General features: G+C 36.9%; 1 protein-coding gene across 1 annotated transcript; it reads left to right on the top strand.

Moving 5' to 3' along the window:
- The first annotated feature begins 251 nt into the window (after window positions 1-251).
- On the top strand, window positions 252-11789 carry LOC121415124. The gene is made up of 4 exons (XM_041608224.1): window positions 252-463; window positions 3440-3738; window positions 10519-10824; window positions 11567-11789. Exons 2-4 carry the CDS (start codon window positions 3441-3443, stop codon window positions 11719-11721), a joined length of 759 nt encoding a protein of 252 aa, XP_041464158.1. The 5' UTR covers window positions 252-463; window position 3440; the 3' UTR covers window positions 11722-11789.
- The last annotated feature ends 14570 nt before the right edge of the window (window positions 11790-26359 follow it).

The raw sequence follows: 26359 nt of genomic DNA, 5'->3' as shown, positions 1-26359 counted from the left end.
GTACGCAGCTTGCAATTAATTTTCTTTATCTTCAATATTTAGTCATTTGGGATACAGAGGATTTAAAAAGGACTTAAATAATTTCATTTTGTTTCATTTTCATTTTATCTTTTCATTTTTTTTTCAATCTTCGTCGAATTTATAATGAAATTGAATCTAACTTTAGTTTTAAATAATAATATTCACACAAAGCTGAAGAGCAGACTAAGTTTGGGGGAATACCCACTGATCAGTGGGCCGGGAATACCCGAGCGATCTTTGCTTGTACTTACGACCACAAATAACACACACGAGTTGTGTCAACGCCATATTTATCGCCATCTTTTTTTTAGCAGAGAAGTTCACCCCAGCAAACTCTCTTCTTTCCAAGTTCATAACCAGTGCGATATCTAGTATACATCATTCCAGTTCATTTTCGATATCAAAAGGCGGCCATACTAAGTCCCTGACTGAAACAATTGAGGTAGGTAGAGATCTAGTAGCCTAACCATTTAATTTTAGTTAGCATAGCAGGTATATTACTATCATGACTATTACCATGATTACTAACCACTCATTCTATGATCATGATGATGAACAAGGTTATGATATAACCTTGTTTTCTGTTACTCCTCCCTGTGTGGTCAGGCGCGTAGCCAGGGGGAGGGCGGTGGGGGCGGTCGCCCCCCCAAAACGTCCCCAAAAAGAAAAAAAAGAAGGGAAAAAAGAGAGGAGAAAAGAAAAAGGGAAGAGAGGAAAGGGAAGAAAGGTAGCTTTGTGTTTTTTTTCTTTTTATTCTTTTTTTTTCTTAAAGCCTGTGTATAGCTTTGGTAAAGGGTCAATAATGTGATTGATAATCGAATATCATCTAATATGACAGTCTTACTGAAGCGTAGAGACCGTTAGATATTTTTCCAACTGCACTTTTCTGAGAAAATTTCAAATATTCAAATCTTGGATATATAGCGCCCTCTCTCGGCGATGCTTGTTTTAAATTTTAAAAAATGGGCATTCAAGCACTTATCTTATGAATTTAATGATTAGATATCCAAAAGTTACAGACAAAGAACATATCTTGAAAGTTTCAGCCCATTCCATGATTTGGAATAGGATTTAATGAAAGACAAAAACACACAGATATTTTAATTTGATCGGGTGACCCGATCAAGTTAAATTTCCATGTAAAATCGCAAAATTTATCCTGTAAAACACATTTTCATTTCATATCCTCCACATCATAACTGTTATAGGGCATATCCATTCATATTAGCTAGCAATGAATTGGAATAGTGATAGGTGCATTTTGGTGGATTTACCAAAACTATACACAAGCTTTAAAAGAGAAACTCTATCACTCTTGCTCTAAATTTATATATGAATTTTTCTTCCGCGCTGCGCGCGGTTAAATGACAATATTGCAATTCTCCATTGTTTCTCCCACCCTTTCTCTAACCCTGTTTTTCCACCTCAGGTATATGTGTTTCTTACCGGTTAAAGTTCAAATGTATCCATTAGGGCATGGAATTATAAGGCTACGCCAAAGTATATGAAGTTATCATTTTTTTAAATTGATCGCGCAACTTCTGGTCGGGTCGGCTCCGGGCGGGTAAAATTTTATATCAATTTCTGCCGCCACCTCCATAAAGTCAACTTCTCCTGCTTTTCAGCTCATTACCAAACAACCATAATTCTAGGGCAAACAGGTTCCTAAAATTCGCGTCGTATTAAATAAAGAAGTACAATATTTTTTTTTAAATCAAATTCTATTAAACTTCATGTCATTTCCCTTCACATTCATCTCCTGCCCTGTTTTGCGCCCTCAGTTTGAAATTTTGAATGACACCTAAGTTTCTTTATTATTCAAAATGAAGCACTTCAGGATAAGTCAAAGAAATTAGGAATCCTCTTTTTTTAATTTAATTTTAATAAATCACAGAAGTTTCAACTATTTCCTCATAAAGAAGTTCAATAATCTTAGAAAATCATTTTAATTAGAGCCGATGGTGGTATTAAACGTATCTGCATTATTTTGATGAAACGTCCGCCCTTTGAAATTTCAGAGTTTCATTGCTCTGCGCGGGGCTGAATATCTTTCTCCCGGCATATATACACTTCTCCTCTGTTTTGCGAGTTAAAGATATGCACTGTCGCTAAATTGTTTGTAATCAAATCTGATCTTTCCAAGGGAAGTATTCAATATATCTTTGAGAAGACCCTTTAGTCGCGACCCTTTTCATGGCAAAAAAAACTGATAAAACGCTTTAGCTTCCGCGCTTCGCGCGAGGGTATTATTATTTTAATTTCCTCCAATGTATTCCATTTTTTGTGCGTTCACAATCACTTTTTGAAAACAAATTAAGGTTCATGAAAACAATGTTCAAAATCACAATGAGTCAACTGAATTGGAGCTGAAATAGGCACTATAGACAAGAGAGACGGCTCCTTCTCATTTTAATTTATGAAACACCAAAAGCTTCGCGCGGGAGGGGGAAATAAGGTAACGCCGACGACCAAAGGACCCGTAACAATAAAACATTCCTGTACTTGTTAAGGGGTTCATTTCAGGAAATATTTGCCAAGAGTATCGTTTTGTTTCCAATACTTGTTAAGGGTAGGGTTTCACACTACAACACTTGTTAAGGGGTGCATTTTCAGAATATGGAAATTACGTGTTTAGGGTGCTTTTCGAGACCCCATGGTCGTTCATGGTATCCACTCGTGAATGGAAGTGGCCCCCGGGCCCTAATTAAACAAGTACAGCGATATATGAATTGTTATGTCACGGTCGCCAGTTTAAACATATTACCTACATCATTGGGTTTAGAATTGTTCCATCTCTCACACCTCTTGCATTTAAATCAGACTCTAAACACATAGTGTTGACTGCTGGGGCAAAAAGTACATCCTTTATTTATAAAACATTTTAGTCTTGTTTATACCCCACAAATTTGACCCTAAACACGTAGCTTTCCTAGCGAAATAGATACCTGTTTTCACCAGTTTAGTGTTTTTGACGCCATTATTACGCCCTATCTTGAAAAAGACATCCTTTTTTATGTGTTTTGGTCATGCCTATCCACTTGTCAATGTAATTGGCCTCCCTGGGAATAGGATCCATGATCTAACGTTAGGTCTGACGAGTATTTACAACATGTATAGTCCGTGGTCTTTGATGGCGCTGCTTGGATTAATTTAAGCCCCGTGCTCCTCATCTTCTGTTTCAATTTTGGAGTTGTCGTGCTACCTTTTCTTTCGTGATGTATTGTAAAGTGAGCATCTATGACACAATTTTCTATCAAAACTTGAGCAATAAAATATAATGATCTCTGTTGACTATTAAATTAGGCCTATTTAGTTCCCATTGGTTTTTAAAAGACCAACCCATTTCCGGTTTTTGAATGGGTTAGTTTCTCCTTGACCTTGCTCTTGTTTAATCCCGCTTTCCTTTCTTTAATTTCAGAATGGCTGCTCGGGGCCAACAGAGATCATCATTTTTATCTGACGACAGTAAAATATATGAACTGTCTGAAACCATCAATGCTCCTGAGCAGTATGAGAAGCTTGGCCGCGCTTTACTAGGATCCAATCCTGAGGTCGCAAATCTTATTGGAGTAATGTCGATGGACTATGAAAATGTTGTTTTCAAGTTCTTTAGTAAATGGAGAGATGCAAATGGATGTGGAGATGGCCAGTGCAGAACAATGATTGAGATTCTAAAAGATTGTGGATTGACAGATGTGGCAACCTGGTTGAAAGACAGTAAGTTGATATAATTACATCATTTTCATTTCATTTCATTTATTTCACATTAATATTTCATAATAATATCATTATCATTATTAATTAAATTAATGGTACATAAAGTGCAGAAAATCGTAAGTGACTCAATGTATAACAAATGGATCACCTCTGGCATTACGTGGTTTATATAGCAGCAGTGCTGAAAGCAACCATTGAATGATTTTTCACAAAAGAAAACATTCATATATGAAAATGCAATATTATGTCCATTGACCAAAAATGACCTTTGACCATGATAATGTAACCTGAGATGTGTGCAATACAATAATTCATAATTGATTTATGTCTATGTTTCAAGAACTAGATGCATAACTTTTTAGGTTATGACAATACCACAAATACCTCCAACACTACCAAAATTTATTGACCCTAAATGACCTTTGACCTTGGTCATATGACCTGAAACTCACACATGACGTATACATGATTGCTCTCAAGTATATCCAAGTTTAATGAATTAGATCCTTAAACTTTGAAGTTAAGACAATACCACAAATACCCCCAACATTACCAAAGTTCATTGACCCTAAATGACCTTTGACCTGGAACTCCAACACGATGTTCAGGGATACATGATTGCTCGTATATGTTTCATGAACTAGATCCATAAAGTTATGACAATTCCTCAAATACTCACAACATTACCAAAGTTCTTTGACCCCAAATGACATTTGACCTTGGTCATGTGACCTGAAGTTTTCACAGGATGTTCAAGGATACATGAGTGCTATTTAATCCAAGTTTCATGAATAGATCCATAAAGTTTCAGTCATGATGACAACACCACCAATACCCACAACATGGCCAAAGTTTACTGACCCTAAGTGACCTATGACCTCGGTCATGTCACCTGAAACTCGGGCAGGATCTTCAGTGATACACCATTACCTTATGTCTAAGTTTTATGAACTAGGTCCATACACTTTCTAAGTTATGATGACATTTCCAAAAACTTAACCTTGATTGATATTGTACGAATAGTTCCAGCTTAGCTTATCTTTGTTTATAATTCTTAATTGATGCTTCTTCCATTTGACTCTTAACATGTTTCTCCTTTCATTATTTTCCTATTTAGATGTGTTCATTACATTCCCACATCTGATTTGTTGTTCAACATTCTTATTATGTAATCATCCCTATGTGTTACATGTATTTATCTTCATCCACTATCTCTCATTGGTTATTTTTCTGAAGTAGACTCTTCCACTTTCAGTTGGCTCCTCCATTCTCTTTAATTTTATTGGTTGATTTTATGTAATTTGAATATATTTAACTCTGTAAAATGATACTGGTTTTTGTATGGCAAAGCAGCCCTCTAATAAATCCAGTGCACTACCAGGTGTCATCGAGTTCAGTTCTATTTTGTTCCTGTGTCTTCTGAGTTTAGTTCCTCTTCTTCATCTTTGTTTGTTCTGTTTGATGTGTGATCGAGCTTCTGTTTTCCCCTACTTTTGTTTAAGCCCCCATCACACTTATTCGGAATCAGCAGGAATCAAGCAGAAGCTGGAACGCAACAAATATTTAAAAAAAATCGAAATTTTTGAGAGGAACTTATTTATTCACCAAACTGGAGTTGAAATTCAGTAAATTGACCAGGTGAATCATCACACACTAGTCAAAATGAACCGCAATGTAGTCAGATTGATAATTCGTGCTTCATTCTTGGACATTCTCGGCGCATTCTAAATATTCTGACTGCATTCTGAGTGCATTCGAAATATTTTTATCATTTCTTTTGGCCGTCCTGAAGGTTTTGGTCATGTTCAAAACATTCGAGGGCAATTTCGAACAGTGTTCAAAGCAGATTTAAATGACCAACTGGGGGTCAAACAATTGTCCTTTCATTCCGGCCAATTCTGCTTGCGGATTCGGAATAAGTGTGATGGGGGCTTTAACATTTATATTTCCCACAATCTTGTATTATTTGAAACCCCATAAATGGTGTCAGCGGTGGGATGAACGTCTACGCTGAACGTCTTCTCATGACTTATTCTGATGTTTTCAGCATTACATCTGAGGACATTACTATTGGACAAACCAGGGGCGTCAATCCATTTTTCAGATGGGTGGATGGGGCTGGGGGATCATGAGCCAGAAATCAGCATTACTAAGGCTCTCGATCGCACAAAACAAACAAACTCACACACATACACAACCACACCCTCGCATATACATGATATAGATCAATGTGTGAGATCCTGAACAAGATGCGTGTGTACCGGGTAACTAAAAAAATACTACGAGGAGCATGTTTTATATATATATATATACGTTCTGGGCCTTAAAAGGGGCATGTTAAGGACTATTTGCAGTTTCCCATGAAGACGAAACATAATTCAACAATCAAATAATAAGAGCGCGAAGCGCAAGCAGAACATTTTTGTCATTCCGACCTAAAAACTGGAAATTCGAGGCACTTTTTGTAATCATGAACAAGATAGGTATATGACTAAATAATTGATGCGAGCGCGAAGCGCAAGCAGGAAATGTTGACAATTAGACCTAAAAATAGGACACTTAATTAATGTATTAGAAATCATGAAAAGGATGAATAATTGGGTATCTTCCTACATTAATATGCGACCTGGATTCTGGGCATTCTAAATATATTTCTTTTATTATGAAAATCAATAATGCCAGCGCTATGCACGAGCTGAAATACAAAATGATATTCCGATCTGATCAAGGGTCAATTTCGGCACTAGTTCAAGCACTGTGTTGGGAAAATTGTGAAGTGAATATGGATCGCAATGAATGAATGGTGCGAGCCGCGAGCTGAGTATTATTAGTGTTATTTTGATTTAGGACCGGGATATTTTAAAGTCATAATATCATCATATATAGTGATGATGATGACTATCTTCCTATTACTCTTCCTCTTCCTATGCGCGAGTTGACACTTGTCAATATTCTAATCTGAATAAAGGAACAATTTGATTGTTAGGAATTCGTGGATATATCATTATCTTATTTAGTAGATTCATGAAAGTCTTGGGGATATCACGTCATTTTCCGGGACCTCGATTGAATCTAGACCGTTTTTATCATCTCCTATGGTCTGTTTTGATATGACAACTGAAGATGAAATATTGAAAATCATCAAGGGTTCTGCAAGTAAGTCATACAGCTTGGATGGTTTTTGAAGGAAAACATCCAAGATCTTCTTCACATCATAGCCAATATAGTCAACTCCTCGCTCTCATCAGGAAACTTTTTAGCTGCAGAGAGAACTGCAGTTTTACGACCACTTCTTACAGGACAACCCGGACAAGTCCACCCCAACAAAAACTTGATTTGAATAAAAAGAGAAAAATTCAACAAGCATAACACTGAAAATTTCATCAAAATCGGATGTAAAATAAGAAAGTTATGGCATTTTAAATTTCACTTCATTTCATAAAACAGTTATATGCACATCTCGGTCGGTATGCAAATGAGGAACTGATGACATCACTCACTCACTATTTCTTTTGTATTTTATTATATGAAATATGAAATATTTTTATTTTCTCGTCATTGTCATGTGAAATGAAGTTTCATTCCTCCCTAAACAGGTTGAATTCCATTATTTTAACATTTAGTTCTTCAGGCAAGGAGGTCCTAATTGTCAAATTCGTATGAATTGAAGTATTGTATAATTCAAGCAATAAAAAAAAACAAAAGAAATAGTGAGTGAGTGACATCATCGAATCTCATTTGGATGTAACTGGCTCGTTCATATAACTATTTTGTTAAAAATAAGCGAAACTTTGAAATGTCATAACTTTCTTATTTTACATCCGATTTTGATGAAATTTTCAGCATTGTGCTTGTCTGATTTTTCTATATTGATTCAAATCAACAATTTTCCGAGGTGGACTTGACCTTTAAAAGCCATCACTCGACAGGAACTGTCTTTCCAATTATAGACCTCTTTCCAATTATAGACCTGTGTCCAATTTGAGTTATGTTGGAAAGATCAGCGAAAAACATGTATGTCGAAGACTTACGGATCACACGGCTGATAATGACCTGTTTGAGCAACACCAATCGGCATACAGACCACACCACAGTATATACGGAACAGCTCTAGTCGCTAGTGAAGGTGAAAAATGATGTTTGCCTTAGATAAAGGTCATATGGCACTTTTGTTGTCACTTGATCTATCAGCAGCATTCGATACCATCGACAGGCAAATTTTGATATCTCGTACGTCAAACAGGTTAGGAGTCAACGGTATTGCACTCAAGTGGTTCAAATCCTACCTTGCAGACTGGACTACCGAAGTAGAAATAGGTGGACTTACAGACTTAAAATCAATGAAGGAAAGACTGAATATCTTGTCATAGGTTCGAATCATAACCTTCGTTCCCTTAGTGATGTTAGCCCTGATACTACTATTGTATCATCCGAATCTGTTAGCTTATTGATTGCAATATGAATATGTTGGAACAAGTTAATCAATATATACATCTGTCAGATTCCATCTAAGAAACATATCGCAGATAAGAAAGTACATATCTGAAGAAACCTGCTACAGTGCTGTTCGATGTCATATTTTGTCCAGATTAGATTACTGTTACAGCCTTAACATCTGTTCCCCAAGTTGAAGCGCCTACAAAGTTTACAAAACTTGGTAGCCCTCTCTTTACCAAGGCATCGCTCACAGTTGACGCTTGTCAATCTGCGGTGCTTCCCAAATCTGTTTAGATCCTTCTTTTGAAGGATAATCAGCACCTCAAACTTCCAGTACCTTAAAAAGAAGTTTTAATACTTATAATTAGAGGATGAGGGATAAGTGGCGCAAGAAACGTATGCGACGCCTGAAGCGCAAGAGGAGAGAGATGCGTGCCAGGTCCAAGTAGACTGCCACCAGGAACGGCCACTCTTCCGGGCATCGCACTCTTGCTGTTGAATAGGGACTTCAAATCATTCTTCACAATCTTACTTCCTCACCATCCCGGAGTCTATACTTATGTGCATCAATATTCCTATCACCGCGAGCGCGAGGTCTTGTCTCATCCATGAAGACATCCTTGGCTGCATCCTGTGTGAAATCAATTGGTTCTCATGAAAGCTGTTGATGACTGGGTCTTTGCTGCTATGGATAGAAACATTGATAGACTTCATCATGCTATACAGACGCTCTCCCATTAGTTTTGTTATGTAACATTCCATCTGAAAATCAAGATAATAACTCAATCTTCATCAAATTCATTCATTGTGCAAGATTGCTGTGCACTTTGTGGTTGTTTTTATTGCATCTTTCACTCAAAAACTGTTGTGGTGTATCAGCCTGTAATAAATATTTTTTCCATTATGTTTAAAAAAAAAAACTGACAAAAAAACTGGGTAGCCCTTATCTTTAAGGGGAACCGACGTCATGATCCTGGCCCTTTACTTAATTCTCTTCATTGGCTTCATGTAAAGAAGAGAATTGTCTTAAATTACTTCTTTTTATCTTCAAAGCCTAACCAGATGCCAAAATATATCAAAGATAGCCTTGTTCTTTTGTATTTTATTGTATGAAATTAGGTTTATTCCTTTTTTTCCTCCAAAAACTAGGAAAATTGGATTGACAACTGATTAAGTGCATTAGTTATTGCCGCAACTTATTTCATTATAAGGGAGATATATTATCCACGCAAGTATGAAATAATGAAAAAAAATAAGATTTTATGTAATAACATAAGAAAGTGTATATGTGACATCATCAGCCCACTTAATGAATATTCATGACGACTATTTTCGCAAAATATTGCTGAACTATAAACTTCAATAACTTTTCTGTTTGTTATCTGATTTTGAAGAAATTTTCCGCATTTTGCTCAGTGAATTCAGATATAAATATTTTCAGCCCAGACCATCCCTTTAAGAGTACTGGGATTGTGAAATTGTTTGAACCCCGATACTACATAAGCAACATTATTCTGTTCAAAGTTTTAAATAGGATATGGTTACATCAATTGGGAAGGGGTGCATTAACTCAGCCCCTTAGATTAATAACAATGAAAATTAAATTAAAATTATATCATTTTTTTTTTCTATTTTGGTGTGCAAGTTTTTGGGAGGAAAATTATTTTTTTCAGTACCAAACCAAAACTGATTACCAAATTGTATTATAAGAGAAAGGGAGTTTATTATCGTGTCATTGATATAATCGTTTCATTAATATGTATCATTTATTTTTTCCTTTTTATTTATTTTATTTATTTATTTTTTCGGGGGGTGGATGTACTTTGCCTGTAAAGTTGATACCGACAGCAAAATCTTTACTTATTATTTCAAGCTTGTATTGTAAATGCATAAAAAAGAACAGCATCATTATCACTGACTAAAAAAAATTGTGGAGCGTTGTGGCCCAGTGGATTAGTCTGCGGACTTTGAAACAGGGGGTTGTGGGTTCGAATCCCAGCCATGGCGTAATTTCCTTCAGCAAGAAATTTATCCACATTGTGCTGCACTCATCCCAGGTGAGGTGAATGGGTACCTGGCATGAATTTATTCCTTGAAATGCGTGTGCGCTGTAATCATAGTAATTACGGCAGCCAAGCTATACAGCTGGTGTAATAATATCCAAGTCTTTTGGAAGCGCATAGAGACATTCATAATTATGATATGCGCTATACAAGAACTGTTTATTATTAATAAGAACACGAAAATGAATAAATGAATAAATTTATGAAATAGTAAATGAAGATTGATAAATAGATTGCAGTCTTATTATTCATGATTTTCGTATTCATATTGCTTTTTCAGAACAAGGACAACAACCAAATTGTTTGGGAGATGATAAAGTTTTACAGGACCTGTCCTTCAAAATTGACTGCCCAAAGTACGTTGAGAAACTTGGCCGGAAACTGACAGAAAGTGAAGTTGAATATTCCAGCGTAGTCGGTGGCAATAGGCCGCCAAACTACAAGGAAGCTCTCTATCAGTGCCTTATAAAGTGGAGGAACGCGGAAGGATCAAGCCTCGAATCGTCCAGGAAACTTTGGGAAGTTCTATGCCGACGGAGATTGAGCATCGCTGTCAAGAAGTTGGAAGAATTTGAGCCATCTCTAGGTATGTGTTGTGTGTGAGTGTGTGTGTGGGGGTGTTTGTGTGTGTGTGAGTGAGTGGTTGAGGCATGTGGGAATGCACCCTCTTTTATCAAAATAATTAAGTTTTATTCTAACATGTAAATGATCATCTATGTTAATATCATGAAGAATGCAAATCGTCAATTCATTTAAATATTCAAACCATAATTGAACATTCAAAAAATTATATGAGAGTAGTTGTTTTGAGAATTTCTTCCTATACTTGCCATATGATAACTGAAAAACTATGAGACTGATCATTTTAAATCCTTTCTCTTTTTAGAAAGAAGGGTGATTTGATAAGATGTACATAGGGGTCAATATCCCAAAGGTCTTACAGGTCATTGTGTGTGAAAACTGCAGGAATAGATAATATTTCTTCAAAAATACATTAAATGTTCAAAAGGGGATATTGTTCATAATTGATTCAGGTTTGACTGAGACAGGGGCTTTATACTTTGTATTATTCATATGTTTGATAATAGAGTGAACCTATCGATGAAGACCATCAAGCTGTCAGTTGGTCGTTGTAGACAGGTTCCTTTACAGCACTTTAATTGGGAATGCTATATGGTCTTCGCGTACATGTGGTCACTAGAGCAGGTTTGACTTTCATTCAATTACTCCCTTTGAGAACGAGAGTGATAACAAGTAATGAAAAATGGAATCTCCATTATTAAAAAACAAACAAAAAACATATCTCAACAATCGTTATTACTTTGCAGTTAAGGATGCAGTCACCACGCAGTGTTCAGAAGAAACAGGGGAACCTGTAGCAGGAGTCCATATCCAAGGCCTCGTGAAGCCCTGTGAAGAAAATACATCGGGGCTCTGGTCTTTTGAGCCCCCGAATCGCACAAAACCGGATGGGAAACCTTGAAAATGCGCCCCAAAACTCGCCATTCTCTTCCATGTTAACGCTTTCCAATGTTGCAGATTTATGCAATAGGCTGTGAAAATCCCCCCCCCCCAAAAAAAAGGTAAATAAATAAATAAAAAATAAAGAAAGAAAGAAAGAAAGAAAGAAGAAGGAAAGAAATGAATAAGAAATAAATGAGAACATTTAGAAAACGATTTTTTTACCAAAATGGTTTACCATTTGACCGAGAAATTTGATAAGCCCCCCCCCATGGGCTTCACTACAAAATGAAGGTCATTTTAATAGGTACCAAGAAACTTGACAAGCGAAGTAAAATGGTGTCACTACCAAATGAAGGTCATTTTGGTATTGAGAATTTTTTCACAAGCTAAAAACAAACAAACAAAGAGGTTTTAAAATGAAGGTAATCTATGACTAGCTCCAAAATGACGTAGGTCATTACTACTTCTTACTTGACAGTCCAAGTGGGGGGAGGGGGTACACCCCCACCCCCCCCCCCCCTCCTTGTAAATCCGTTTCTGGGGTTTCTGAACAAATAACACCTTGGCACGTCTTCTGAAGTCGGGTTTAAGTTAAACTCTGGTTTTAAGTTGTGCTTGGAACTATGGAAAGCCAGTTGTTACATAAATCTATAACAGTAGTGGTTCAATGTATCGGCTCATTTGACTCCCAAAATGATAGTTAATTGCCTTCATGGCCTTTGAAGGATAAGTATGACAGTTGTCTTGACCATTAAAAGAATTAGTAAAGAGCACAGTAATCATGAGAAGCATTCACTGTAAACAAAATTTTTGGACCGTTTGGCTTCCCGTAGTTAGACTATATGGCTTAAGTTAATATTAAACCTGACTTCAGAATATGGGCCCTTGTGTCCTGTACCGCGCAAGGAAATGCACTAACAGAGGCCACTGTTACAACTGATAATGTTGCAGTGCTGCTGAATATCATCAGCGTTGGATCAATCTGAAAGATGTGACTGGGCCTATTGCCAACAACATTTCTGCGCGGCGGGTAGTGACCTCGACAATAGTGCCTTGTAATCATGGATTAAATCAAAAATATGATTGATATATCAAATGCAAAATGTTGTATGTTTGTTGCAATAATGTTCAGGGATTTTTTTATTCCCCTCTCCCATTATGCTACTGTACAAACAAATTCCTGCCATATCTGGTAAAGGCCTAATGTATTGTGTTATAAAATTCAGAAACATTTTTTTCAAGCAATGCTTACTCCCATAGTCGTCATTTTGTGGTTTGTAAATGTTTTTATATGTATATAGATTTGTTCGTAAATTGTATGGTTCATTAAGCTTAACCCCAGGACAATTAGGTTTACGTGTAGGTGTTGGTTTTAATGTACTTCTTAGGATGGATTTTGTTTTGACATTCCCCCCCCCCATTGTCAACTGGTAACAATGATGTATGTTACTATGTTTGTATTGTTTTTTATATACTTTTTAAACACAATTCAACTCTAGCACATACCTTGTTATTATTGTATATTTGCGTACCTTTGGATAATGTTATTAGATACAATAGCTTATCATGGAAACAAAAACTTTGCTGTTTTCACTGAATGTATTCACGAAATTGAGTGACGGTGTTTATTATTTCTTAAATTTCTATTTTGACCGGGTATTCAATTGAACATTCCTCCTAAATGTTCCGAAAAGTTTACTGGTCACAATCAAAGGAAGTACTGCCACAATTGAAATTAAATAGTACTACAATTACTTTCAGCATTGACATGTAAGTACTCCTATTATTGATGATATGCCATTTACGTGTGTCACATATCACTGTAAAAACATAAGAACACATTTGGGCAAAAACGCGGCAACTTGTCTGTGTTACCCTCAATTTTTGCTGCAAACCCTTCACTTCATGGAAGTGGTCTGAATATTCAGCCTGGACAGCAAGTTTTATTTGTGCTAGTCGTGTGTCTAAAGGCGACCGCACACCTTACGATTGGTCTGCGACCCGATTTCAGAATAAAATGTAGTAAAATTTGATGCTAATATTTAGTCTTGGAATATCTTACTGCGTACTGTTCTATATCATCGTACGAATACCTATGATCAAATCTGTGACTATGCTATCATCCGTCTTAGAATAAAAGCGAATTTAACATCCAGTCGTAATGACGTCATAGCAGTCGTACGATTGGTTACGATTTGAAACTAATTTGGCCTTTACTTCAAAATAAAGGCTTGCCGTCTTTTAAAATGGTTATAATATTATTATTTCTATTAATTTTAACCTTAGATAAAATGATATGTTCCACTCACATCTTCAGAAAATGAGCAAAATGCAATTAGTTCCACAATCGGATCGCGAGCAGTCATAAGGTGTGCGGTGGCCTTAAACCCAATTGTAGATCAAAGTTTAAACCACAAGTCGATTTTATTTTACATTTGCAGTACTACACCGAATGACTTTCAAACGCTCAAACTTAGAGCTAACCATTCCACCCGGCAATTCCATTGATATTTTAGTAAACGTGTTTTTAAAAATGAAATATCATATGCTGAACGTCAAAGACAAAGAGTAATATCTCGTTTCGATAATGCTTTCATTTTTATATCAATGTAGGCCTACATGTGTTCTTGCTGAATAGGGCCAAATTGTTCAAATTACTAGTACTTCAAACGCTAATACTATTTTAAATTGAAACATGTAGCTCGCAGGCTGAAAATGTTAAACCAATATCAAAAGAAAGAATAGACAGTTTATATAATTATATATATATAAATTCATGTTACTACTGATATAAATAGTGTTAAAATATACTTAAAAAATAAATAATCGGGCTTCCACATTTTAGTATTTTTACTGTGGTATATAGTGGGATTATATATCTAACCTCTCTGTTGTTTCACTTTTGTTTTGTATTTGTTTTTTATCTATAGAAAAAAAATGATGTATCTACATTTTAGTTTCGCCACGGTCACATCGCGAAGACCCACTCCAGGGGCCCATTGCAGAAAGAGTTACAATCAAACGCAACTCAAAAAATCTTGCGCAACTTGATTTTCAGCCAATGAAGCACCCGTATTTTGGACTTGCGCGTGATATTTTGGACTTGCGTTTAACCGCAACCTTTTTTCTGCAACGGGCCCAGACCAATCAAAGCGATTATGTACGTTATTAACAATGACATATATCATCGATCGATTTGGAGTCGGTTTCATTGGTGTGACTGTAACATTGAATTTTAAGATGTGGTGAAATGCGATGCGGAAACGTGATGTTATTAAACGAAAATTGAATGAGTGTATCACTCGTCTTTTAAAACTTAATGATGTGATTTACTTATATCATTTTGCACTGCATAATTACCAATTATCATATTTTATTCATAATTCATATATTTTTTGAATTCATAATAATTAAATTTTTTTTAAAGATTAATCAGATGATATTGTTTATCATTGTAATGTAATAAATGTATGACATAAAGGATTGTGATCTGGAAATCTACTTTTTCATGTGACAAATGTATATTTACAAATCCACTTACCGGTATATCCTGCCGCAAAATTGTTTATACGTTGATGGTTTCCACATATTTTGTGACCCCAACTAAAGATCTAGATTTGCGAAATATATGCCAATATTGCGCAATTTATATGGATATACCCAACTGCTCCATTTTATCTTTTGGTCATCATCGTCGTCTTCATCATCATCATCACCTTTTTCGTCATTTTCATCAATATCATCATCATTATCCTTCCATTGTCATTTCCACCACCACTATTACCGTCATCACCTGAAATATCAACATGTATACAAATGAATGGAGATATACAGTGCATCCCAGAAAAAACGAAACCGAGATTTAGCGATCATTTATCATTACTTAATCATAAATAAAATAGACAAATGACCTACCAATTTAAAGCTTAGAATCTCCTTTTTCATCTGATATTACTTAGATCATTTTTCATTCACGCATGAGTGAGTAAATACAATTTGAAGGAAGGATATCAAAAACTCATTTGGCGGGGGGTATCTGGGTTTCAAAAAGAAAACCACATTTTTGAAAAGTTCAATATCTCCTCTTTAATTTGATACCTAAATTACAGAAAATGGTCAAGAAATAACAGAGTTCTGGTCATTTAAAATAAGGCTTGGATTTCAATAATTTCATAAAATGAAGAGGTTCTCCAGGCTGGCTTTCAAACCCACTCTACACTCCGTTTTGTTGACGATCAGCCACGCATTAAATCTTTTGTTCACCATGCGGAAGCTTCTGTAGGAAACCGGTGGAAACACGTTTATCTCATGAAATTATGGAAATATAAGCCTTATTTCAAATGACCAGAACTTTTTTATTTCTTGACCATTTTCTGTAATTGAGGTACCAAATTAAAGAGCAGATATTGAACTTTTCAGAAATGTGTTTTCTCTTTGAAACCCAGATACCCCCCGCCAAATGAGTTTTTGGTATCCTTTCTTCAAATTGTTTTTGCTCACTCATGCGTGAATAAGAAATAATCTAAGTAATATCAGATGAAAGAGGAGATTCTAAGCTTTAAATTGGTAGGTCATTTGTCTATTCTATTTATGATTAAGTTATGATAAATCATCGCTAAATCTCGGTTTCGTTTTTTCTGGGACGCGCTGTATAACCGAGTATACACTTCATTGTTCTGAAGGGTGGAATACTCCAACGTTTTATTAGTCCGAAGATTCGTTCATCCGGAAACGAAATAGGGTCTGCTATTCAGAAGGTGAAAGTCCGAACATGAAGGAAAACTATTCAATAGTTGATGTTGGACTTTCGACCTTCAGGACTTTAAACTAACCTCTCTTTTTTTCCTTTCAGATAATCAATCTTTCAGAACTACGAATCTTTGGAATGATGCCATATAACTTTTTGGATCAACAACTTCTTATTTTCTTCCTAACGAACATACTGGTGATCTTGATAAAAGAAAGTTGACCAATATAATATCATTCCCTCATTAGGTAAATGCCATTTTGGTACAATACCCAATTGGTCCAATTTACAGTTGGTCCAAATGCAATGCTCACTTGGACGAAGTGAAGACGTCTCCTTGGTATAGACCGAAGAAACTTTGTTTGAGATGCCCCTCGACCATGTCGACGGTTCCACGACATTTGCTCAGGCGACAGTTACTCCGATGGATATCTGCACTTTAAGCCGAACATAAAACATACACTGTAAAAACTGCGGTGTTAAAACTGACACCAATTGGTGTTAATAGAGGACCACACCCTGAGGTGTTAAAATTACACCCTAGAGATTAAAGATAACACTAAAGAGTGTAAATGTAACAACAAAAGGTGTTGTAATAACACCTATAGGTGTAAAACTAACACCACAAAGTTAACACCGATGTAAACTAACTGGTGTGGTCCTCTATGTACACCGGTTAACACCACAGTTTTTGCTGTGTAACATCCAAAGCTAAATAAACCCTAATCATATTGTCTTTACATTATTCTGAATCAAAAACTCTAATTACAATCCTACCTCTATTCCGTCTGAGATATGAAGACCATAGCAAACGTCATAGGAGCTAATGTCGTGCCACCCATCGACTGTATACAGTCCCTGATATCTCGCAGGGATGTCTTCTTGTGTGAGATATGACCTTTTCTGGCCTCCTGCAGGTCTTGCGACGTCTCTGAGAGGTCTATGCGACTTTGCAGAGACATCGCGCCGACCTTGTGGGATGTCATTAGTCATCACGACGTCTCTGCGATTGATGAAGATGTCTCGGAGACTTCGCGAAGACTAGAAAAAGGTCTGAAGAAAATCGTGCATGTTCGATTTTCTTGCAACTCCTAGGTTAAGGGGATATCTAGGAGACGTTGCGGAGACGTATCAAATGGCCAAATCTGAAGTCGCAAGCTGGTCGTGGACTATTTATAATGATAATATAGTATAGCGTTTAGAAAAGAGCAGAAGCTATAAAGTAAGAAGAAGTACAAACTAAGGTTCATTACAAATAAGGAAAAATGTCTGTCTTCAAACCTAGTACTAATTGCTGGTGAACAAATGCAAATTTAGGTTGTCCTTATAGGATGTTGCAGAAATTGAGTTCCTCAGCTCCTGTATGTGGTCGTGAATTCCAAAGGGCTGGTCTGGCATGAGCAACGGGTAGATCGCCCAAGGATTTTTCTTGAGATAGCGGCCATTCAGGGGCGTCGATCTATTTTTCAGATGGGGGGCGAAATCATAAATCAACGTTTCAAAGGCACTCGATCACACAAAACGAACAAATGCACCCACACACATAGGCATATATATATATATTTATGTATATGATTCATGAGAAAGAGACACATATCAACAAATTAATATGCGAGCGCGAAGCGCGAGCTCGAAATTTTTAGTATACTGACCTGGAAACAGGAAAAAGGTACCTGTTTAGGACTGTTTGTAGTAACTCATGAGGACGATAATACATGTATCTCACTATAACAGGTGCGATTACCGAGAGCGAGCTGAAATTTATTTATATTCTGACCTGAAAGCTTGATACCCTAAGCTTTTTTTGTACCAATAATTAATATGGGTATCTAACTGAACAATAGATGGGAGCGCGAAGTGCGAGCTGAAAATTTTGTTATTTCTATCTGAAAAAATAAACTTTAATGGAAGTTTTTAATAAAGAACAAGATATATATCAAACAAAAGATTGTTGCAAATCGAAGCAGGAGTTCTTTTGAGGTTTAGAACTGAAAAGGGGACAATTTCACTTATTTAAAAACGAAAAGTATGGCTTTTTGCTACAATAATGACGCGAGCGCGAAGCGCGAGCTGATTCTTTTTTAAATTCCGATTCGAAAAGCGGACATTTTGAGCACGACTTTGAATAAAAACGATTTGTGTATGTCAATCTCGCTTGCTGATTTCTGTGTAACATTACAATCTCATTTATTGCACATGCCGTTTTATGGGGGGGGGGGGCAAAACGATATGTTTGCCCCCCAATATTTTTCATTGGTGGGGCGATCGCCCCCCCCCCCCCGGATCGACGCCTCTGGGCCATTGTAGAAGATTTGGATTGGGATTGGGATGATCGCAATGTGCGTAAAGATTGATACTGGCGTTTATATTTTACTCGATTGCGGACCCATTGATAATAAACCAGAAGTAGAATTTTGAAAACTATGCGATCCTTAATGGAGGTGAGATACTTGAGAGGGAGGCTGAAAGAAGAAGGAAGGGAAAATACATGACTATTTTTTTTCCACCCATAACAAAATGTAATTTTAGTTGAAGTAGGCCTACATGTATAATTTGGGAAGGCGAAGGAAAGCATTTCTTTCTAAATATTCACGGGGAGACAGACAGACGGATAGACATCGAGTGTAAGAGGCAGAGAGGGAGCGTAGGCCGACGTGAGGAAGAAGGGGAGGTGGATAAAGGTGTGTGAATGCTTGTGGGGAGAGGGTTTATGTGAAGGTAGGCTGCTTTCTTCCAAAATGCCATACGAAGCCACAGTGACGTACGCAGGGTGGTGGTAATCAGGGGGTTCGAACCCCCCTTAATTTTTGTTGATATCCACTCCCCCCCCTGAGGATTCAAACCTTTTTTTTTTGCTTGTCAAAATTTTTAGGGGTATAAAACGACGTAAAGTTTGTGGTGAAGACTTTTTTTGGGGGGGAGGGTAGGAAACGACCTAAAATTTGGGGGTGAAGTCCTTTTTTTTCTTTTGTCAAAAATCCTGCATATGCCTCCTGCGAAACCCCGAGAGGGAAGGGAAAATGCGAGTTTTTTTTTAATATAGGGGATAGTAGGGGAAGGGGCGAAGGGGGAAAGAAAAACAACAAGAACAAGGAGAGTGGAGAAGAAAAAAATCGAGAATAAGCCATCCGGGAGAATTCATTGCCAAATGTTTGTCTTTTTGCCTTTCCGACCTCCTTTTTTTTGAGACAACGGAGATGTGTCTCAAATAACCCCAGGTCTTTATTTTGAATATCGAAACTAATAAAACTCGTTGGATTTTGTTTCTTGACCTCTAGAACATGGGCCTGGAAAATGTGATAGATTCTATCAGTGCAGAATGACCTGCTCGCCGATCTCCACACAAGTAGGTACACAGCAAAAACTTTGGCGTTAACCGGTGTACATAGAGGACCACACCAGTTTTTTTTACACCGGTGTTAAACTAGTGGTGTTAGTTTTACACCTATATTATAACACCTATGGTTGTTACATTTACACTCTTTGGTGTTATGTTCAATCTCTAGGGTGATATTTTAACACCTCAGGGTGTGGTCCTATTAACAACAATTGGTGTCAGTTTTAACACCACAGATTTTACAGTGTATATTCTGGCTCCACTTCACACTGCAAAAACTCCGGTCAAGTTGATTAAACACCAGCCCGGAATCTATATATGTCCACTCCGGATAAGTGTAAAACAACACCAGTTTGGTTTTGGTCTAACACCAGATATGTGTTTATATAACACCAATTAGTATCTAAACAGCATCGGTTTGATTCTAAACTGGTGTTATTTCAATACTTCCCTGGTGTGGACATATATAGATTCCGGGCTGGTGTTAAATCAACACCGGAGTTTTTGCAGTGTACACTTGATTTTATCTTTGTCCTTACCTGTTCGATTTCCGAAATTATTTTCCCTATCTTCCCGTATCTATTACCCTGTGATCTTAGCAATAACCTACCTCACAAGAACTTTTTAAAACCCCTCCTTTTGGCGCCGAAGAAGTTTATTTCATGAATGTATTTCACACACCAGTAGTATCAGAGGTCTCTTGATTAAGGAAAACTGTGAGATCCATATATTTCAATCTAATCTATCATATTTTTTTCTCTCATTGTCGTCCATCATATAACTTTATTTTTAAAATTTCACTGGCGAGCGGAAGGACCAAACGACATATAAAACATTTTCTATTTAGAACGTTTAGTTATTCTGAATACTCGGGCTGCATTATACAGAGCGAGCCAGAAAAAATATCACTTTTATTATAGCCCTTTCCTTAACGGGAATATGGATCTTAAAGCAATTGTGCATTTTTGTTTGTTTAGTTTTATCTAGTTCGTTGGAATACTAGTCATGGTTGACTAAACAGACGTGAAACCCATTTGAGTCAACTCCAAACAATGCCTTGCCCGATTTTGGTATGAGCTGTTACACATGTGACATGTGTACAGTGACCGCAGTTCTTTTGTTTTGATTAATTATTCCATGATCAGGCAAGGCATCACTGAAGCTAATGTAATGTATAAAGCGCAATATTTGCTTTCATGCTGTCATCATTCATGCCAAGCGTCCACAGTTTATCCCAGGGCAACCCCCCCCCCTGCCATCATAACCGAGACTTCACTAGGGTTGCCCCGGGGGAGGGGGGGGGGGGGCACTGACGAGTGGATACCATGCGCGACCAAAAAGAAAAAACGTAAAAAGGATGTCTTTTTCAAGATAGGGCACGTTACATATTTACGTAACGTGATAAGGGTGTCAAAAACACAAAAATAATGAAAAAAAGGTATCTGTTTCGCTAGGAAAGCTACATGTTTATGGTCAAATTTGCGGGGATGATAAAACAAAATTAAAATGTTTTACAAAGGATGTCCTTTTTGCCCCAACACTACGTGTTTAGAGTCCGATTTAGCCGTACTAAACCCGGGACTAAACCAATGAGGTGTATAGGTAAAACCGACGACGGAGCCGTGACATAACAATAAAATATCGCTGTACTTGTTTAGGGGTTCACTTCAGGGAATACTTGCGAAGAGTATTGTTTTGTTTCCAATACGTGTTAAGGGTAGGGTATCACACGCCAATACTTGTTAAGGGGTGCATTTTTCAGAATATGGAAAATATGTGTTTAGGGTGCTTTTCGAGACCCCATGATCGCGCATGCTGGTATCCACTCGTCAATGGAATTGCCCCCACCCCCTGGGGGCTGCACAGTGTCACTATTCACTACTGAGATTTTGTGACGCTTTTTCGTCATCGATTCCCAAACACGCATCGATCTTTTAACTGATTATTTTGGTTTACCTGAGGCCAATCAATACACTTTTCACAGGGTCTTTAGATTGAGTTTCACATGCACTCGCGATAACTTATTTGACATTAACATAATACAATTCAATGATCAGACCTTATCCTTTAAAAAAGACAGATATTTATGCTCTACTTTCCTTAAGTGAATTGACCCACTTTCTACTTTATCATCGATTTGAGCAAGATGGCGACAGCCTACCCAGAGATGGAATCTAAAGTTGGTAGCAAGGATATCGTGTTGCTAAACATTAAACTCTTTGAGAAGCAAGCCATAATTGGTTTTTATGAAATAGTACAATGAGCATCATCAGGGCCCAAGTTTGTGCCTTAATTTCCCCAACTATTATTACCAAATTATGTGCAGGCAAAGAGCATGGGCCTGGGATATTGGGGGTCGGGCTGTTGTAATTCTCCTTATCATTCTGCCACATATAGGCAGCACCCCCTGGAATTCTGGAAGGTGTGACAAAAATGGAGAAAAAGAACCAAATTGACCTACATTTTGTATGGAAACATTGTTTTGCTTGTCAAATGTCTCTGGAACAAAATGACCTTCCTTTTGTAGTGAAACCTTTTTTCTTCTTCTTTTTTGCTTGTAGTTTTGCTCGTGATGCAGCGTCCTGTTGGGTCTCTCTTATGCTGTAAACCAAGAGGCAGTTTTTTTTAATTGCACGGTGCATATTCACTTTTAATGCATATAAGTGAAATTTCAAATTACTTCACCAGGCACCTCGCACTGGTACACAGATTAATCTTTTCATCCCGGGATAGCTTTGAAGCTGCTGAAAGGGATTAATATCTGCCGTCTGTAAGGTCAGCCACTATGACTGATTAACCAAGATGTAAAATGTTTCCTATAGGAAATTATTTATATACCAGCTTCGCGTTTGCCAGCAAAAATGCTGTCCTGCGGGAGTTACCATAAACATCACCTAAGATGCATTGATAGAGAAATTCCAGGCATAACTACAGTAATCAAGGAATACCCATTGGTCAATTTGTGTTGTACAATTGGTTTAGAATGGTCTATATCCGTTGTTCTGGGAGACAAATAACATAAATACCTAAATATTGAGCTTCACGGGCTATAGTTCAACCCTCCTATTAGATCTTTAAGTTAAGGTAGTAAAACTACTCACTTTTACAGGTTTCTTTCTTTTAATAAATGGATCCATCTTGACTTTATCCCTTGTATCAAGGACGACCCGTCCCGGAGACTTTAGGATCGACACGTCTTTGATGATGGAGCGTTTCGACATGGACAAATCGGGATTTTTTTTTGAAGCAGGGGCTTGAACCCTGGTGCTGTAGTGTTGTGATTTATTGGTTGGTAGAAGAAAGGGTCGCCTCTCAGATTTAGATTTTAATAGATCTTAGATGAGATTTTTCACGATTTAACTCCGAAATACTTAAAAAATAATCTCGTTCACAAATTAAAGAAAGTATTTTTGCCCTTTATATTTTAGTTCCTAGAATAAAATTGGCCTGCTGCCTAAGGATGAATTCACATAATATAGAAGTATGTACTATTCGGTATGCGATGCACGTTTTCGAAGGTCACGCGAATACCTTGAATCGAACTATATAGGATTACCTAAAACCTGTTCGGAAAAGCCGTATAGCTCCGTTTAATATAATTTCGTGGGAATCAAACTTTGTTGGAATTTCGTGCTGCGTATACCATCCACTCCGGATGTGGCAGATGGTGTGCTGTGGTGAAATAAGGTAAATTACAAAAATAATAATAATTTCTTGTTTCTCATTTTATTGCAATTTCACAGACAATGCCTTCATAGTACCAGCACTTCAGGATTTCAATGTCAAACTCCCCTAACATTGGTTTTTGATTGAAATAACAGCATCTCATTTATGATTTGCATGATTTATGTGGGCTGATGTGGGATTCATCATTTTTCTTTCTCTGTTTGACCATGAAATGATTGAAAACAAGTTAAAAATTGTTGAACTAACCCGCAGTGCGTGTTAGTTCTGCGTGTTTTTCATTTTTCTATCTATTTTATTTTTACCGTGAAATGATTGAAAACAAGTTCAACCATTTTGTTGTGCATACCTGTAGTTGAGTTATATCTAATTGCTTTATTAGTCTTATTATAAGTTGAAAATAATGGAGAAATATATTTCATTAAAGAAAATGTTTTTCATAAAGATGATTTCTTTAATTATTCTATTTTGATATGAGTTTACAAAGCTGGGATGTGGGATCCTACAATTAAGCTTACCCCATCATAAAAATTACGACATCAAATCAAAAATAGGTGTTGATAACATCGATTAGGCTGATACGTGTTTGAATTGTTAAAATTTATTATATTTGGAAACATAACTATTGTATATTTCCAATCACCCTACCCCAGATAAAATGAAAAAATAAAATGTTAGTTTTGGTTTGTGAAATCATATGACTCAAATAGCCCCATCTCGATCAAACAACCAGAATAAACAGTCGTATTTAGAAGTTCAGTTATTTGCAGAGGGAATTTCTCTGCTTGAATTCGTTCCAAAACAAGTTTTTTTTAGTCGAATATCAACAAATCTTGCAAAAAAGTGTTTTCTTTTCTCTTAAAAAACCAGAACTTTACTACTTCATACAGGTATGAAAGAATGCTTATTGTCATATACATTCAAGTCCAGATGAAAAAAAATACAGAAACGATTTCACATAAATAACAAGTGATTATTTCCCCCTATTTTAAGTGGGAGGAAAAGAGCCAAAGCTTTATCATCTGAGATATTCATTTTGACGGCGCTAAATTAGGACACGCGTGCTACTTTAAATGCTACTCAAACATTTATGTGTAAGCAGCTACCACCTCTTTTGTTCTTCTTCCCTTATTATTTTCTTCCTTCTTCTCATTCTCCTTCTCCTCTCACATTTCTTTTTCTTCTCTCTTTCTGTCTAGTTCTATTGCTTTTACAATCGTTCTGACCGTCTATGTTTTGTAGTGTTTTTTTTTTGCTGTCTTGTCCTGTTCTGTTTTTTTTGTGTGTGTGTGTGTGCCATTTTGTTTCTTTTCCTTTTTTGCTGTCTTGTCCTGTTCTGTTTTGTTTTTGTTTGTGTATGTGCGCCGTTTTTGTTTTTGTCTTTGTTTTGTTTTTAGTATTCGTCCTGTCTTGTTCAAGTGATTGTCTGTTCACAAACTCCTAAAATCAGGGTGTTTTTTTATACAGCAGGGGTATGATATAACATTTTTTTCTGTTAATTGTAACTTAGTGAGTAAACATAAAAAGCTTGACCCCACTGGTATTCTTTTTCATTGTACAAACCTTTTTAATTTAGGAATTGAATTTCATTGATCAAAGATATACTTTAATTAACTATTTATTGCAGGGAACCCATACTAACAAGCTTTGCTTTCCAGTGGGTTCCCTTTTTTCATTTCTGTATATGATATTTTGTTTATGCTTTACATTGGAACTTTTGTTAAATTTTGGAATGAAAAAGAATAAAATGCAATCAATCAATCAATCAAACAATCAAATGTAACCCGCCATGCCCGTATACCGTAAACTTCTATGTAAACTCAGCCCTAACACCCATAATTTATACTTAACGAGGGCGCATGGGGTGGGGGCATGCTCGAGTATTGTTCCCCCACTTTACTTTTAAATATGGAGGGGCTAATGCAGCGTGATTGACGCCAATGTCTGCAACGTACCCTCCGAGGTTCTAAAAAGGCATGTTGAGCATAGTTCAGTGCGGTGATTAATTCATATTGATAACAATTTGTAATTCACTTCCCCGAGGGGGGGGGCACTTCCATTCACGAGTGGATACCATGCGCGACCATGGGGTCTCGAAAAGCACCCGAAACACGTAATTTCCATATTCTGAAAATGCACCCCTTAACAAGTATTGGCTTGTGAAACTTTACCCTTAACAAGTATTGGAAACAAAACGATACTCTTGGCAAATGTTCCCTGAAATGAACCCATAAACAAGTACAGGAGTGTTTTATTGTTACGGGTCCTTCGGTCGTCGGCTTTACCTTATTTGGTTTAGTACGACTCCACCTTCTATACCTCGTGCAAATCGGACTCTAAACACGAAGTGTTGGGGCAAAAAGGACATCCTTTATAAAACATTTTAATTTTGTTTTATCATCCCCGCAAATTCGAACCTAAACACGTAATTTTCCTAGCAAAGTAGATACCCTTTTTTCATTATTTTTGTGTTTTTGACACCCTTATCACGTTACTTACGTAACGTGCCCTATCGTGAAAAAGACATCCTTTTTACGTGCTTTTTTGGTCGCGCATGGTATCCACTCGTCAATGTAAGTGGCGCCCCCCCCCCCGGGTTCACTTCTCATGTCTATTCCACTTTCCCTTTCAACTGTTGCGTCACCAGATTTTTTTAAGTGTCAGACGGGTGGAGGGCAAAAGAAAACGTGTGTGTCAGGGCCCGCCGAGGAACGATTTTATTAAAAAAATGTTGCAGGGGGTACTGATGTTAATTTGGGGGGGGGTGGTACTCTACCTCTTACAATTTTTTTACTTTCATTTTCATAAATTAAGGGGCACCTGATCCAACTTGGAGGTATGTTCCCATGCCCTCACCCCATTTTCGACCTCTTCATTTGCCTTTTTTCA

Source organism: Lytechinus variegatus, chromosome 5 (genome assembly GCF_018143015.1).
Source record: "Lytechinus variegatus isolate NC3 chromosome 5, Lvar_3.0, whole genome shotgun sequence".
Lineage (NCBI taxonomy): Eukaryota > Metazoa > Echinodermata > Echinoidea > Temnopleuroida > Toxopneustidae > Lytechinus > Lytechinus variegatus.
This window is presented reverse-complemented; position numbering and strand designations above follow the sequence as displayed.